Source organism: Zeus faber, assembly GCF_960531495.2.
Source record: "Zeus faber genome assembly, chromosome: 10".
NCBI classification, from domain to species: Eukaryota; Metazoa; Chordata; class Actinopteri; order Zeiformes; family Zeidae; genus Zeus; species Zeus faber.
This window is the reverse complement of record NC_137199.1, coordinates 22,922,697-22,939,367: the sequence shown is the minus strand read 5'-3', so window position 1 is coordinate 22,939,367 and position 16,671 is coordinate 22,922,697. Positions and strand designations below refer to the sequence as shown.

Genomic DNA, 16,671 nt, shown 5'->3' with positions numbered 1-16,671 from the left:
TGCTTATCAGGTCCTCTGCTGCAGAGTGAGCGTCGCGAGCGATTTTACAGTTAATTATCCAGACGGAGACAGTTCTTTGTTAGTCTCTGTGTGATGCCACATCGGAGTCTGACCATTACATTGCATGACAGAAATGCCAAGAAAACCGTGAACATTTTGAAAAAATCTGGATATAGATATTTTATATAGAACGTATATACAATCATCAGCCACAACATTAAAACCACCTGCCTAATATTGTGTAGCTCCCCCTGGTGCCACCAAAACAGCTCTGACCCGTGGAGGCATGGACTCCACAAGACCTCTGAAGGTGTCCTCTGGTATCTGGCACCAGTCCACCAAGTCCTGGAAGTTGTGAGGTGGGGCCCCCATGGATCAAGCTTGTTGTTCCAGCAGATTCTACAGATGCTCAATTGAGATCTGGGGAATTTGGAGGCCAAGTCAACACCTTGAACTCTTTGTCATGTTCCTCATTACTGAACAATTTTTGCAGTGTGGCAGGGCGTATTATCCTGCTGAAAGAGGCCACTGCCATCAGGAAATACTATTGCCATGAAGGAGTGTACTTGGTCTGCAACAATGTTTAGGCAGGTGGTACATGTCAAATAACATCCACATGAATGCCAGGACCCAAGGTTTCCCAACAGGACATTGTCCAGAGCATCACACTGCCTCTGCCAGCTTGCCTTCTTCCCATTGTGCATTCTGGTGTCATCTCTTCCACAGGTAAACAACGCACGTGCACCATCCACATGATGTAGAAGAAAACGTGATTCATCAGGCCAGGCCACCTTCTTCCATTGTTCCATGATCCAGTTCTCACACTCACGTGCCCATTGTAGGCGCTTTGAACGGTGAACAGAGCTCAGCATGGGCACTCTGACCAGTCAGCGGCAAATGAGCCTCTGCTCTGCAGCAAGTTGCGGTGCACTTTTTCAACAATTTGTGCTACAGTAGCGCTTGTGGGATTGGACCAGACAGACTAGACTTCGCTCCCCACGTGCATCAATGAGCCCATGTGCACCCATGACCCTGTCCTTCCTCGGACCACTTTTTGTTGTTACTAACCACTGCATACCAGGAACACCCCTCAAGACCTGCTGTGTTGGAGATGCTCTGACCCAGTCCTCTAGCCATCACAATTTGGCCCTTGTTAAAGTCGCTCAGATCCTTACACTTGTCAATTTTTCCTGCTTCCAACACCTGTCAGTGGTTTTAATGTTCTGGCTGATCGCTGTCTATACTGTATATACATATTTGTATGCCTCCACTTTGGAAAGCTGCCACCAGGTGGCACTCAGACGATTCACAGCTCTGACACGCAGAGTAACATGTATGTCTACCTCTCGACACACACACACACACACACACTGTACTGTCGCACGCACACAAAAACATACATACACGGAGGGCAAAAATAGATAAAAACAGGATAAACAACAAGCAAAGGGAGAAAAAGAGTGAAAGTAAAAAATAAGAGAAGGGGCAAGAAAGAGGAGGAAGAGAGAGAGAGAGACAGTTTCGATTACAGTGTAATCCATAGGTGTAAACTTACTCATAAACGGTGGTCCAACTGTTCTCGTCGCTCTTGGTTGCTAGGAGACCAGAGTTGCCGTGGTAAGTGATGTGGGTGATGTCGTGGCCTTGGGCCGAAACTTTCCGCAGTGTTCCACTGTTGCTAAGCGACAGCCAGTACACCTGTCCGCCGGGCAGCGCCAGCCAGAGTGGGATGCCGTGGGCGTCTCTCCTCACCTGGAGCCCACGCCCGTCCCGCCCCGCCACCCCGCTCAGCCGCCCCTCCGCCGTGTAGGAGAAGTTGTACAGGAAGTGACCCGTGATCAGGTGCTTGGTGTGCAGGTGGGAGCCATTCTGTCACGGGGGAGAAATCCAAAATGACGGTGGTGCGGTGAACCCATGCATCCACTCTAACAAGGTCAAAGCGATCTCATAGTCGCTCCACATACTACTTTATTATATTTCAAAATTGTAATAATGCTGCACAGAAGGACATCCTGTCCCAAGTCCCTAGAAGCCTAGGAAGTTTAATTTACTGCAATATAGTTAATACTGTATTATGATATTATTATAACCATTTTGTTTTCCACCTGCTTACATTCATTACAGTATATGTATATATTATATTTTATATACTGTATATATGTATGCAAACTTGCACAACTGCTTGTATTTTTTTAAGATGCAATTGTTGATACATAGGTATATTGTTAAATTTTGTAAAATGTATTTAATATTTATTGTATATCACCAAAATGTGTTGTTTATTGTTTCTTTATAGGCTTATTTTATTAGTTGTTAGTGTGTTATTTATTCATTTATTATAATTTATCATTTTTATTATTGTTAATTGTTAGGCTTATCGAATATTGCAAAAACAAAAGTGTATTGCTTATTGCCATTTTTTTCCATTTTCATTCTATTACTTTAATAGCATCGCATATTGTTTTGATGTGAGCTGCTGTAACACGGCAATTTCCCTCCGGGGATAAAGCACAGAACGCTACAGTCTAAATTGGTTCTGTCTCCATGACAACAGTTATAACGTTCTGATAATCCGTGCATGGCAGGGATTGGGTTTGGTTGGTGTGTGATACCTGGCTGAAGAGGTAGAGCTCCTGGTCCAGGGGGGAGCTGATCTCCACCAGGCCGGCTGGACCGGGCAGAGGCTGGTTGGGGCTGACGGCCCGGATGCGGATGCTTCCCAGGTCGGCGATGTACAGGGTTCCATTTGGGGCCACGGCCAGAGAGGACGGGGCTTTCAGACGGGCGTCGCGGGCGTAACCCCCGTCGCCTGAAGGCAAAGCACGACGCATTTATACCTTTTTAAGACGCATTTTACTGAGATTTAGGACTGATCTTTGGACAAATGGTCTCCCTCTTATTAAATAAAGTACTGCTGGTTAGTAAAAAAGGTAGGTATGATTTGTTTTCTACAGGGCAGAGGTAAATATTAGGTGGACATAAGGCAGGTTATGAGAAAAATTATTCTATGCATCGTTATAACAGCAGTTTTATTTAGGTCAGATAGCAAGGTAAGGGATTAGATACTAGAATAAATCCAACCAGTAATTCTCAATGTAACAGAGGTAAGACAATGCAATGTTTATGTTGAAATGAAGACCTTATAAATTCAAAGGTAAGACTATTTAAAGACTTTTGGTTTATATTTGTCATTTTAAAACCGAATTCAAGACTTCTTATGATTTTTAAGGACCCGCTGACACCCTGAACAAAAAATAATAATAATACAATGGTTGAAAGAGAAAGAAAAAACAAAATCCGCATCAAAAATGGTGGAGGGCTCCATGGTTCTTCTTAAGCGTTTATCAGTTCGGTTCAGGTCGGACACTTGTTGGGACGCTACGGCTGCCCCGGCGGAACAGATATGCCACCTTGATCGTTACCTCGAAACCTTATCAGATGGAGGTCGCGGGTGGCAGGAAAGTATTCAAATGTGTTAGGCGGCACAGCGGGCGAATAACTGGGCGCGGCCCTTTAGATTGTGTCAGCAGGGGGGCAGTTTATCTCTTGACAGCATGCGCATTTCATGTGTGTGTGAACGTGTGTATGTGCACGCGCGTTCAAAGGGGGCTGTGAGGGTTGCATATGTGTTTATGGCGAAAGAGGGAAGAAAGCGGAAAGCCTTTTGAAGAGAGTAATCATCTGTTAACAGCACGACATGATGGGAAATATGCAAAGTACAACCCAAAGAAATAGGAGCGGTTGCAGCCCATTGGCTTGTGGCGTGTGAGCGACACTTCCCTTCGTTTCCACGGGAAAAAAGAAAGAGGTTTTTTATAAGTATAATTAGGTGATAAAATCGCATCCTCCGAGCTTCACAATGAGAGCGTAGTCTCACTGTCAAAAAGAACATCTGCTTATTTGTTTTATTGCATCCTCTTCCCCTTGTATTCCGTCTCAGGTGTCCCCAAGTGAAAAGACGACCGGTTCAAATCTTCAAAGGTTACAAGGCGGCTTTTCATTCGCCAGCTGAAATTTGATTGAATCTTTTTCGTTTCTTTTCAGCGATATTGAAATTTAGCTGGAGATGATTACAAGGAAGTACACACGCACGCACGCACGCACGCACACACACACACACACACACACACACACACACACACACACACACACAGTAGCAGACACACACAAACATGCCATTGTTAAATGTAACTCATGCATATCCACGACTGCAGTGATGCAGTTAGATTTGGATTACGGTTCCATGCAGAGAATCCATTAATGCGTCGCATGCCCAGGAGTTTAAATACATTAAGAGTACAGTATCTTGAGAGTATCTACTCCATTATATATGATGTATCTTGTTACAGTAACATCTCCTTTAACTGAGCGTAGAGCAGCACAGTATGGGATCAGATAACGCTTTTAAAGGAAGAATATAGATGATTTGTAAGAAAAAAAAAAAAGAAAAAAAAAGAAACCTTTCGTGCTCCATCCATTACTTACTTAGATATGAACTAATCACTCAAACACATACGTGGGCATGCACACACGCACACACGCACGCACGCACGCACGCACGCACGCACGCACGCACGCACGCACACACACACACACACACACACACACACACACACACACACACACACACACACACAAGCAGAGCAAACAGCTCTGAGGATTGGCTCTGTGTGTGTAACCGGCTTTGTGGTTGGTTTCACTAACCTTTACCTGCACCTAATGTACTAGTACCCCTCTGAGGCCACTTTGCGGAGGGTCGTTTTATGCTCCTGCTACTAAGCATCAGTGTAATTGGGGGCAGAAGAGATAGTGTGCCGTGGAGGCAAGACATTGTTCTCTCCTTTCCACCGCGCCTCCTATTCCCACAGCCCTCCACGAGGCTCTCTGCCGCTCTCTGTCCAACTGCACACACGTGATGAATGAAAAGAGTGTTCTCACTAGCTCTCTCTATCGCTCTCTCTTTCTCTCTCCTGCTCCTTGCTTTGTGTGCATGTGTTGTCCGATGACCTACCAGAGAAGCAATCACAGTTGGGGTCAATTTTGCAGTCGCAGTCTGTCGGGGCTCCACAGATAATGGAGATCTCCCCGTTGGTGGACACCTGTGGTTGTGTTCAGAAAAACAGACGTGTTCCATTCTGTCACGAAAAAACGTCAAAAGATCAAAATCTCCACGGCAGATGATAAGTTACAGGCATTCGCTTTGTTTCCTTCTCGCACTGTATATGATAATAACTATTAATAGCCAAAAGTGCCGGCTTGAATAACTATCAATGAATCATCGGTGCGGGTTGTTGACCTGCTGGATGCGGTTGATGCGTCTCTCGTCCGTCTCGGCGATGTACAGGGTGCCCAGGTGGGACAGGGCAATGGCCTTGGCGGCCTCCAGTGTGGCGCGCACCGCCGCCCGGCTCACCAGGTGGTGGTCAAGGCCCGGGACCTGGCAGTGGATGGGGCGCCCCGCCACGATGCGCACATGGAGGTTATCTGACACCTGAGGGGTCGGAGCGGAGCTGGTTAGCGTCCAGGGAGTGCGGCCATGTGAGCTAGGGCAGGGTTGTGTGGTACCTCATTTTTCGGGAATGTTTTAGGAAGAAAAATATCACATTATTGTTTTAGCTAAATAATTTGTTGGCCGGGAATTGGGTTGGATCAAGGGTCAGGGTTCAACAACAGATCGATCTGATTCAGTATCGATAAGATGGCTCAAGATACGATTCTATATTGATATATTGACAGCTATTGACAGCATTTGATATACAATATGATATGAGAATTGCGACCAACATTTCAGTGTACCACTTGGTGTGCATAACAAAAATAGTTACAAAACTTCCAAACAAAGTATCGATATAAAATTTTAAAATTGATTCAGAAATTGAAACAATATAATTTAATTGTATTGTATTTCACTAGCAAAGAGAACAAAATCTTGTATGTATTATAAATGTCTTTCCCTCTCATATATTAATATTACTATTGGCACGGCACCAGTCACCCTGCGACGCAAACACGACTTTTCACAGCAGCTTGATACAGTGGCAAAAAATGTACTTTGCATAAATTGGGTCAGTATTTTTGAAATACCATTCATAGTCTGCACTCGATGTTTAATGCCACAAAGTGATCAAATGTTTACATTCTCAGCAAATATCTTTCCTGTTTTATTCTGATGTTTCCATTCATCGACTGTTGGGGGGCACACGCTTTGTCAGTTTGCTTTAGACTGGGCTTTTAATTTACATACATTTGCAATTCCGAGATTCAGATGTAGAATAACATATTTATTCATCCCTCGAGGGAAATTGCAATTGTTTCAGCGGCTCACATCAAAAACCATAGGCAGTAATAATAACAAGTAATTCAATAAAAAATATATAAAAAATATAAAAATGAAAAGCATCAATATCTGGGAAAAAGTGAAATATACAATAAACCTCACAGTTAGCTGTACGCAGTAAAATATGGCAGGAGAATGGAAAAGAAACCTGTCATTTTTGAAATTTTAGGTCGATTTACAAAAATTAAATTAAGTGTTACATAATAAAATAAAAATGTCAGGATCGTAGTAGTAGTAGTATTGCCCTTTAGAACCTAAACTCCCAACAAACCTCTAATCCAAACAAAAAATGAAATGTACATTTTTCATATCAAATTAATTTGAAGTATTTCAGCATTTGTTTCCGCTCGGCGCACAATAAATCCTGTGGTTTCGGACATGTCTTACATGTTTTACTGAGTGTGTTTCTCTACCTGCAGCACAATGTTGTTGTCTAGGATGTAGAGGGAGTTGTCCAAAGGATTGATAGCCAGGTCTGTAGGCCACTCCAGACGCACCTGTAGAATGAGCACACACACACAAACACACGCACGCACACACACACACACACTCACACACACACACACACACACACGCACGCACGCACGCACGCATGCACGCACGCACGCACCCACGCACCCACGCACGCACCCACCCACGCACGCACACACACACGCACATATTTTACTTTACCCTTTCTTCAAATATTAAACAGAGCAGTACAAAGAACACTAAATCTCCCTGCCGCCATCACCTACGAGAGTCAATCACGGGTGTTACAATAAATTCCTCCTCAATAACACAGTGTTGAGACAGCCGACCTTCCCTGCCCCTGAAAAGGTCACGAGTAGGCAGGGAGCCTTTTCAGTGTTTATACAGGACTCACATTGGTCCACCTCGGCACCAGTCCAAATGTCAGCCAATAACCATGATCAGCGCTTGCCCAAATAACAGAGCCCGCACACTAGCTCTGAGGAGGTCAAAGCAGAAAGAACTACACAGACACCTGCCAGCTCTCTCTGTAAATACCTGTGTATGTGTGTGTGTCTGTGTGTGTGTGTGTGTGTGTGTGTGTGTGTGTGTGTGAGCGTGTGTGTGTGTGTGTGTGTGTGTGTGTGTGTGTGTGTGTGTGTGTGTGTGTGTGTGTGTGGTCGTACAGTATCAGACACACATTCATCAGCAATGGGTGCATGATGTTCTTTGGTTAGTTATTTTACTGCCGTCGTTGAGACATTTTTTTTTTCAAACTTTCGACTTTTCAGCGCTAAATGCAGAATATGACAAACGCAGCTAAAAACCAGGCGACCGATGGCAATCAGGATGGCGTGCAGCTTTCACAGCCCATTCATTCAACAAGGCAGGCCATTCAAATCCGACTTCTGCGAGCGCTGACGCTGCTCTTGCTGATTCCAGCCCCTCCCCCCAGTCTCCAATCAACATATGGACTCTTTGAGTCACAAATAGGCCATTTGATGAACCAAAAGTATAATTCAAACCAAATATAAATAACAGAGCGAGATTAATAGTTTAAATCGATTAAAATAAATGTTTACATGTTTTAGTTTCAAAATCTTCCATTTTCTTATTTTCTCAGTCCGAGCACATGTTTAATCATCTATCGACTCCTATTCCCTTGTCGCTTATAAAATAATTGCTGTGTCCAAAATGCCGAGGTGGGATGGGACACATCTCCGCCATTGTGGGGATGGTAGCTCAGGAGGTAGAGCTGGTCGTCTAGTAATCGCTGGTTCGATCCCAGGCTCCTCCTGATAGCATGCTGTAGTGTCCTTGAGCAAGACACTTAACCCCTCATTGTTCCTGATGGCTGCGTCCGTCGGTGTTTGAACAATTGTAAGTCGCTTTGGATAAAAGCGTCTGCTAAATGACTAAATGTAATGTAATGTAATGTAATGTTTAAGAAAAACAAATCCGCACAGTACAATAACAATGTACTTTACAACACTACAGAAATAAAACTATATATTGAGTATGACCTACTGTTCACAATTCCACTCATTGTGACCAGCACCAGTCTAATAATACAAGATAAGATAAAAAGTAGTGCTGTCGTAGACTAAAAAACTATGAAAACACTTGTTTTCGGTGGTGGTGTAGAGTTAAATCAGTCCATATCGTGAGTATGAATTGCAATAAAAAACATTAGCGTGTAGATCTGTTTCAACAGATTGGATAATTATACATTGGAGCTTAAATGCCGTGAATGATGTGGACACTTGTGGAAGGCGGTGTTAGACACCCTCCGCCTCCAGATGCCCAGGAATGGCTTCATGTCTGTGACAGATTGAGCATGCATGTGTGTTCCCATAGCTTCCTTCACTTTACTACACACAGCGTTAGAAAAGAAGAGGGCTATTTGTAGTCTCGTCTACATTTGTGGTTGAATATAGAATATATCGGAGACGTCTCCTTGTCACATGAGTTGGTATTAGCGCTCTCAACTGAATGGTGAGTCAACGTTCTAACAGCAAAACACAAAAGATTGACCAAAATTGAATACAGGCAATATGGAAGAGAAGCGTTGAAATATTACTGACGCCTTTAAAAAGTAGCCTAACCGCAATGAGGGAGAGAGAGAGAGAGAGACACACACACATGTGCACACACACACGCATAAACACGCCCAACCTGCCGAGACGAGGCGGCGCGGTCAAAGGATCAGGGAGGTGATTGATGACTATGAGGACGGATTCGTAAATAAGTGGATCATGTTAAATTGCCACTGACAACTCCAATTATAGGCTCTGTCACAGAGGGAGGACTTGGGTTTTAGTCCAAAATCCCCGTATTAGAGGTAGAGGGATTCATCAAGCTGGCTGCACCCTGTCCCCAGACGCAGAGGACGCACGCATCGTCCCTCTGTCTTCCCGTGCCATCAAACTTTCAAGGCGACGCAGGGCGATGGCCTCTGGAAGTTGGGTCGAGCCCGCTGGGTTTTACGCCGGCTTTCCTTCGGTGTAAATCACAGCAATTCTCTTCTCCCTGTCACGGCGGCCTCAATATCGACGTTTGGAGGTCATGACCAGAGCTAAACCGCGGGAACGAGCGTGGACGGACGATCAGGTATGTTGTATAAATACTGACGGGCGACCGACGAGATGGACGGGAAGACAGGCGCGGTGGCTCTCCAAACACGGAGAAGGGCTCGGTTTTACTCGCCGCTCCAAAGGGGGCTCCGCCCATCGCGAGGCAAGCACAGCGAGGCATCCACACAAGGACTGTCGTAGACGGTTATTTTGGAATTGATTCATCGATTGAGTACTTTATCAATTAATCAATCAATCAATCAATCGATCAATCAATCAATCACAGTCCTGCATGAAAAAAACGCTGAACACAATAATCAAATAGTAACATACAGTACAATGAATACCATATTGGTCCTGGAGCCCCTCCCTCCTCTACAGACACAGCCCACACACAGAACAAATACAAATGAATCCAGTGTCTGATTGCTAAATTAGTGAGACTCCACACCCAGCAATATGAAATATTGTGAAGAAAATAGTGATCAAAAATGAAGTGTTTGAAATCTCATGTGGTCTTTTGGCCATAAATAGTTTTTTTTTTGTTTAATGAAGCTCCATGGATACAAATCAGTGCCGTTCTGCGTTTAGGCAACATATTCCAAACAGAATGCCTGACAGCGTATTTGTGAGTCAGTGTTGATAACGTTCAGCAGCAAAACGATCTTGATAGTGCGACTAAAGTGTGTGTGGGGAAACCGGCGGCACTTGTTTGAGAATTTGTTGTAAAGTGGGCAGCAAATATACAGCACTCCCATATATTCCTTGCCCTTGATTTACAGAAAAACAGAATTCATTACTCAAAATAACATTCTCAAGAGTGATAATATGTGTTCAGCATTCACTTCAGTGACCAACATCTATTTGTGTTTAGTCTTTCGTCAGAACGATGACTACTGACACATGCGTGCTGAACTTTTACATGCAAAAGCGGACCTTTAATTACCTTTGTGGCCAGCATCACCGTGGAGCAAACTAGGGCGTAGTGAGGTGGGCTGACAGCTAGACCCGAGATTCTCAACCCCTTTTCATATCAAGGACCCTCAATTTGATATGCATTATGCCATGGATCCCATTTGATGATGTTTATTAGTGTCTGGGACCCCAATCTGAGAAGATTTTCATTGTTAGATATCCAAACCTCCATAGCCACCTGTGGTAATTATAAATATTAACATCGGAAGATAGCAGTGATACTAGGATCAAAACAGTCATTATTGTATATTCTCTAATGGTGACATTTAACTATTAATCCTTTTGCCGGGGACCACCTGGAACCTCTTAAAGGACCATGTGGGTCCCCAGAGCCCCATGTCGACGACCACTGATCCAGACTGTTCCGAGTTTTGAGCACACTCGTGAGCCGGCCCGGCTGACCCCGATCGCCATGCCAACCCAAACCCAACACAGCTTTGAGTGTCCGTACACGTCACTTAACGCAGCCTGATGGGGAGCCTCACCGAAGCGACAAGTGTAACCGGGGCCAAAGAGCACCTCTGGGTGATCACCTGGGTGCGACGGCGTTAAACGCTAAGTCCCACTGACACATACAGACACAGATGTCACAACACACACAGACACACACGCATGAGCACACGCACGCACACACACATACACAACTCACACCCACACATGGAGGCCCGCTGGGACAAAGACAGGCACTAATACATGCGATTAATATAGGCATTCATACGCACACAGGCACGCCCGCCCGCACACATACACACACACACACACACACAATCACACTTTACCAGCATGTGTGTAATGAATAGTTCTCTATAGTACTGTAACTAGTTCATCTATAATTCATCCTCTGCTTTAATAGGGCTGATATCAGTAAGCAGCTGGATCTGATGGCTGGGCTCACCGGACTAATGCAGTCGCTACGTTTAGTTTAAGACATAATCTGTGCCTGTACGCAAAAAGACATTGTGTTTACACTTGCGTGCATGCATACATACATACATACACATGTAACATAACAACAATAACAATAACATACAAGCACTCCTACAGAGAACAACTAGAGAACAATAAAACATATGAATGGGCTGAATCCACAGTTTTTCTTTTGAACATCCACAGTACATTACAAAGAATGGGAAAAGGAAGCGTATAGCTGAGGCACTGCGCCACTCTGCGAGTCTCCACAACACTCCACCTTCACTCCACTGTGACAGAAACTTACCTGACTGATGTCCATGCGAGAATCACAGCTTAATGGCTGCGTCGACATCAGTCCATTTGAGCCAATCACAGTGGAGAGCAGACCCCTCTCGTTAATCTTCTGAATGGTGGTGCCATCCACGAAGTAGACAACACCTCTTTTATCCACCGCGATACCTGGGTGGGAGATGAAGAAAGAAATGAGCCCTTTGAAATGACAAAGCATGGGGGAATGGGGTGCAAAAAAAGAGGGGGGGGGTGCGAGGGAGAAGGGTGTGAGAAAGAGAGAGGAAGAGAGCGAAAGGAGGGAGAGCGGGGAAGTTGAGGGGGAGGAATAAAGGGAAAGAGAAAGAAGAGGGCCGCGGAGACGGATCCAACTCGGTTAGACATTCAGCTCAGTGAGCGGCTGTCTTATCAAAGGCACTGCACCACAGAAATGTAATTATATTTCCATTCCAGAGCCCACTAAAGGGATTAGAACAATGCAACTGGAGGAAAAAGTTATTTGTCACATTAGATGCAAGCAGGGGTGTCTCAGTGAACTTTTGACGGTTGACGCTCACATGGACGCATCCATTACAGATATGCACGCGTGCGTAGGAGTCTATATTTAAGAATGTATGCCGTGCGCCATATATCATTGTCTACCGTGAATACCGTGGCTGTAGCATCCAGTCAGTAAGACAAGAGGAAGGGTGGGTCAACATCGTGCGTGCATGCGCCGGGTATTCACATACGCAAGCACCGTAATCGTAATCCTGCAAAAGCATGTTGTCGCTGATATTGCATGTTGCGTATGAGTGCGCTTCTGCATGTGTTCTCAAGCCTCCTCGTACGTTAATGTTCACGTGTGCGCAAGCTGAGGTGTGTGCCATCTTCTCGAGCCCTCCTTGCAGTGGGGCTCTGTAGATTGCTGGAAGGACGGCCAAAGAGACGGGGAACAGAGAGAAGGAGCGGAGGCTCCTGGTCCAGGTATAAAAGGTTAGGGCAGGGTATCAATCATCCGTTATGGATGAGGAGCGACCTTCATCCCCGCCTCATCTCCATACAGAGAATAGGCCAGTGATTCAACCTCTCAGCGCATAATAGTCTCTGGCTCAACCTCACCCCTCATACAATACGCCTCCTATTGCCCATTATAGCTCACAGTTAGCACTCACAACAATAGCCCATTTGTCACTATTCCCTCCCTATATCCCACTATGTGGTCTACATTTCACACCACTTACAAATACATATTCCTTATTGTTTATCTTCAGCAGCGCGCGGTACCTTTAATGCTGCGTCCACCAATTCGCAGCCAAATTCAAGGTTGAAAAATTACATTGAGGCATAATGTCAAGCAGTAGCTTTCTTTCCTCGTGTGCCAAGAATCTCCGTCTGTGTTATTCTTTCTGTCAGTCTGATTTTCACCTTCACCCGCCGGCTCGTTCCGGTTATTGTAGGGACACAGTTTGGCTTACCCTCCGAGTGGGGGGCTCGCACCCTCTCTTTTCTTCGGCGGCCGAAGGTCTCATCCTGCTAGACATAGCTGAGTCCGCATGTGATCTGATGTACACACATACAGACAAACACACACACACACATACGCGTGCGCGTGTGCGTACGCACCCACCCACACACACACACACACACACACACACACACACACACACACACACACACACACACACACACACACACACACACACACACACACACACACGCACCACATTCACAAATGTCCTCCAGCCAAGCAACCCTGGAGCGACCCTGCGAATCATAAATCGTGCAGGTAGGAAGAGGTGGCGAGAGGGGGTGCGGAGGAGGGGAGGTGTGGAAGGGGAGGGCCAGGGTCAGTGTGTTTCCTCCAGAGGCCAGAAGGTGAACTGCAGAGCTCTCCCTCTTGGCTCCTTCATCATCCCTCTGACACAGACAGATTATACCTCCCACACAGCGTCCCCCACACCGCCCCACCGCCATTTCTTTTTTTTCCCCCTCCGTTTCCATTCGCACTCTTTTATTTTCTAACCCTTTTTTTGGTAGGTTTTCTCTCTGGTCTCATTTCTCTCCCGTTCCCTTCTCCCTCTTGTCACTTGGGCGCTTTCTATTATTATCATTTTTTTCCTGCCGGCCTCATCTTTTCTTTGTCTGCTGCCCTCTGTTGTTTTCACAGGTTGAGTCACTCACTCTCTCTCTCTCTCTCTCTCTCTCTCTCCCTCGTTCTCTGTGTCTCTCGCCCACCTCACCGTCGCTAATCAAATCAGCGCCCTTTGACCTTTAAAACCAGTCTCTCGGCGCTCCGTCCCCGGATTACGTCCGCTCCTTATTCACTCTCTCACAGTGTTCCTACCTTTCTCCCCCTGTCACCCAGGATAATGCATCAAGGATGTTGCATGTTGCGTATGAGTGCGTGTCCCCCCCCCGGCCCCCGTCCGACCCCCGTCCCTCGAAACACAGGTTTTATCACCTTTCCTCGGACCTCCCCTTCCGCAACCCCTTCCTCTACCATCCACTCCTCATCCCAGCACGTCTGCCTTGGTAACCCCGTCCCTGATCTTAGAGCTCATAAATCCTGCACAAGGACACAAGAGGCGGCCCGGACTATCTTTCAGCAAACCCGACTTCTTCTGCCCCCACCCTCCCCCATCTTCTCCTACACCTCCACACACACACACACACACACACACACACACACACACACACACACACACACACACACACACACACACACACACACACACACACACACACACACACTTACACACACACACACACACATGCACACACAGTCCCCAGAAACCCATCTGCCTTTATGCGGTTCTCCTCTTATTCCACCGACTTCCATCAAAGATTCCCTCTATTCTTCCTCTCACCCTCTGTCTGTGGCTCGGCAGCTCACAGTGCCAGGATCTGCATATCTTGCCTTCACACAGGCGGCTTCCCAGTAAGCCGCTGATCTATCATCAAGCATAAACACAAGACTCGGCCGGCTCCATTCATCCTCGCACGGACACAACAATCGAAAACCCATTGCTATTATTGCTATTATACTGTGGCATTGATGGAAGGATTTAGGCCTGTTTATGTGTTTAAGAGCATTTTGCTATGGTTATTGGGAGAGAGGCTGCAGATTAGCCCACATTCTCCTTGTCGGCAACTGGATTTGCCGCCGAAGTAGGTAAAGCTGTAGGGCCGCGCAATGGGAATTTACAGCCCCTGTGTACGGCCGATGGATATTCACAAGACTTCAAAAGATTTACTGGCTCTCCCCAGGTGGACCTGCTGCTCTCATACCCGTGTTTAGAAGTTGGCAGACAGCGAGGTGGAGAGATAATTGAAATAAATCTCAACTCCGTTGAGAGAAGGACATTTGGCTAAAGTTGGGGACTGGATTTTTATCATGAAAGAAAAAGTGAATTCGACTGAGGCAAGCTGACCTTGGGGAGGGGGGAGACAGAGAGAGAGAGAGGGAGAGAGGGAGAGAGGGGGAGAGAGGGGAGTGAAGGACGATTGTAAACGCGGCGCTGCCATTCCCACTCAGCAGAGACGCCGCGAGGAGGGGGCGCCGATAAAGAGGGAGAGACAGACAGCCCCCGAAGAAGAAGAAACGCGCCGGGGAAGAGGTGACGGGACAAAGGGACATGATGAGGAATAGCTTTGATTAGGAATTAAGAGCCAATCACTCTCAATCAGGGGTCTTCTTTGTTCTGCGTCCTTGTCAAAGGAATAACAGTTATATGGCCCCCGTAGCATCGCAATACAAACCAATCTGATTGATGCCTCGGAGAAGGGTCCCCGCATCGGTGTTGATTACTGCTATGTCAGGGAAACAGTCGACAGGCACTCGTGGTGGAGGGGTGTGGCGCGGGGAGTGAGGAGATGAGGGGATGAGGGGAGTGAGGGGCTGAGGGGAGTGAGGGGATGAGGGGAGTAAGGGGAGTGAGGGGATGAGGGGATGAGGGGAGTGAGGGGAGTGAGGGGATGAGGGTAGTAAGTCGCTGGCAGATGACAGCAGCAGGAGAACGCAAAAGGCTTGACTTACGGTGCTTACAGTAGAAACGAGAGCAGACAGCTCTGTGTGCGAAAGTGAAATATTCGTTATTAATTATGCTCTTTGTCAGGGAAAGCCCTCAACTGATCGTGAAGGGATCGTCACAGCTTTTTGTTTTTCTGAGGTGAGGCTTGCTACAAAGACCTACACAGTTTGCACATTGATGAACTTTGGTTTAGTTTATTGATTCAGTTCAGCGTTCATCTTTCTTTGCTTGGTATTGTACTTCCTCTCCTATATTTGACTTTAACATTGACACCATACATTTAACAAACCCCACAAATACTCTTTACCCAAATTTAACTCATTTTACTGGCTGAGAACTGTCAACTTGTGCAAATTATGACGTGTTTTCATGTGTTTTTTTTTTTTTTCTTAAAGATGTAACTGGCAGCGTACTGTAGAGCTGATACACTGATGTGTCTAATTGTACATGATAATTACATATCATCATATCATCATATACAATTACAGGGGGCAGGGACTCAGGAGGAAGAGCGTGTCTAGTAATCAGACGATTGCCAGTTCCATCCCAGGCTCCTCCTGTTAGCGTGCTGATGTGTCCTTGAGCAAGACACTTAACCTCCTAACTGCTCCCCAGGCACCGCTATACAGCAGCCCACTGCTCCTAGAAATGTCACTTACTAGGATGGTGAAATGCATTTCATTGCCCCAGTACATTTACTTTGTTCAATGACAATTAGTTGAATCTAATCTAATAATTCATTGTCTTAGCTTGTTTAATCTATATTGATATAAATTAAAATATCATATGAATTATACAGCAGTAGCCTGCTGATACCTTATAACTGCATGGGTAAACACACTACAAACATGCAATACACACACACACACACACACACACACACACACACACACACACACACACACACACACACACACACACACACACACACACACACACACACACACACACACACACACACACACACAGACAGAATTGTCAGGAGCGTGCGGGAGAGTAAGTCACTTTGCCTCGCCATGTCCCTAGGCTCAGTAGGTGCTAATGATACATACTGACATATTATTATGGCATCTAAACTATGCTAGCTGTGGTTGATTACTGCCCATGGCACTTTGGAAGAAAG

General features: G+C 45.8%; 1 protein-coding gene across 1 annotated transcript in view; it reads right to left on the bottom strand.

Moving 5' to 3' along the window:
* tenm1 (teneurin transmembrane protein 1) overlaps nucleotides 1–16,671 on the bottom strand; it is a gene marked incomplete at both ends in the record, with an annotated part of 170,038 nt that overhangs the window by 17,539 nt on the left and 135,828 nt on the right. Inside the window, 6 exons of the mRNA XM_080007834.1 lie at nucleotides 1,556–1,869; nucleotides 2,613–2,809; nucleotides 5,012–5,099; nucleotides 5,297–5,491; nucleotides 6,751–6,834; nucleotides 11,552–11,706. Of these exons, the coding sequence (XP_079863960.1) occupies nucleotides 1,556–1,869; nucleotides 2,613–2,809; nucleotides 5,012–5,099; nucleotides 5,297–5,491; nucleotides 6,751–6,834; nucleotides 11,552–11,706 (1,033 nt within the window). The remainder of the gene's footprint in view (nucleotides 1–1,555; nucleotides 1,870–2,612; nucleotides 2,810–5,011; nucleotides 5,100–5,296; nucleotides 5,492–6,750; nucleotides 6,835–11,551; nucleotides 11,707–16,671) is intronic.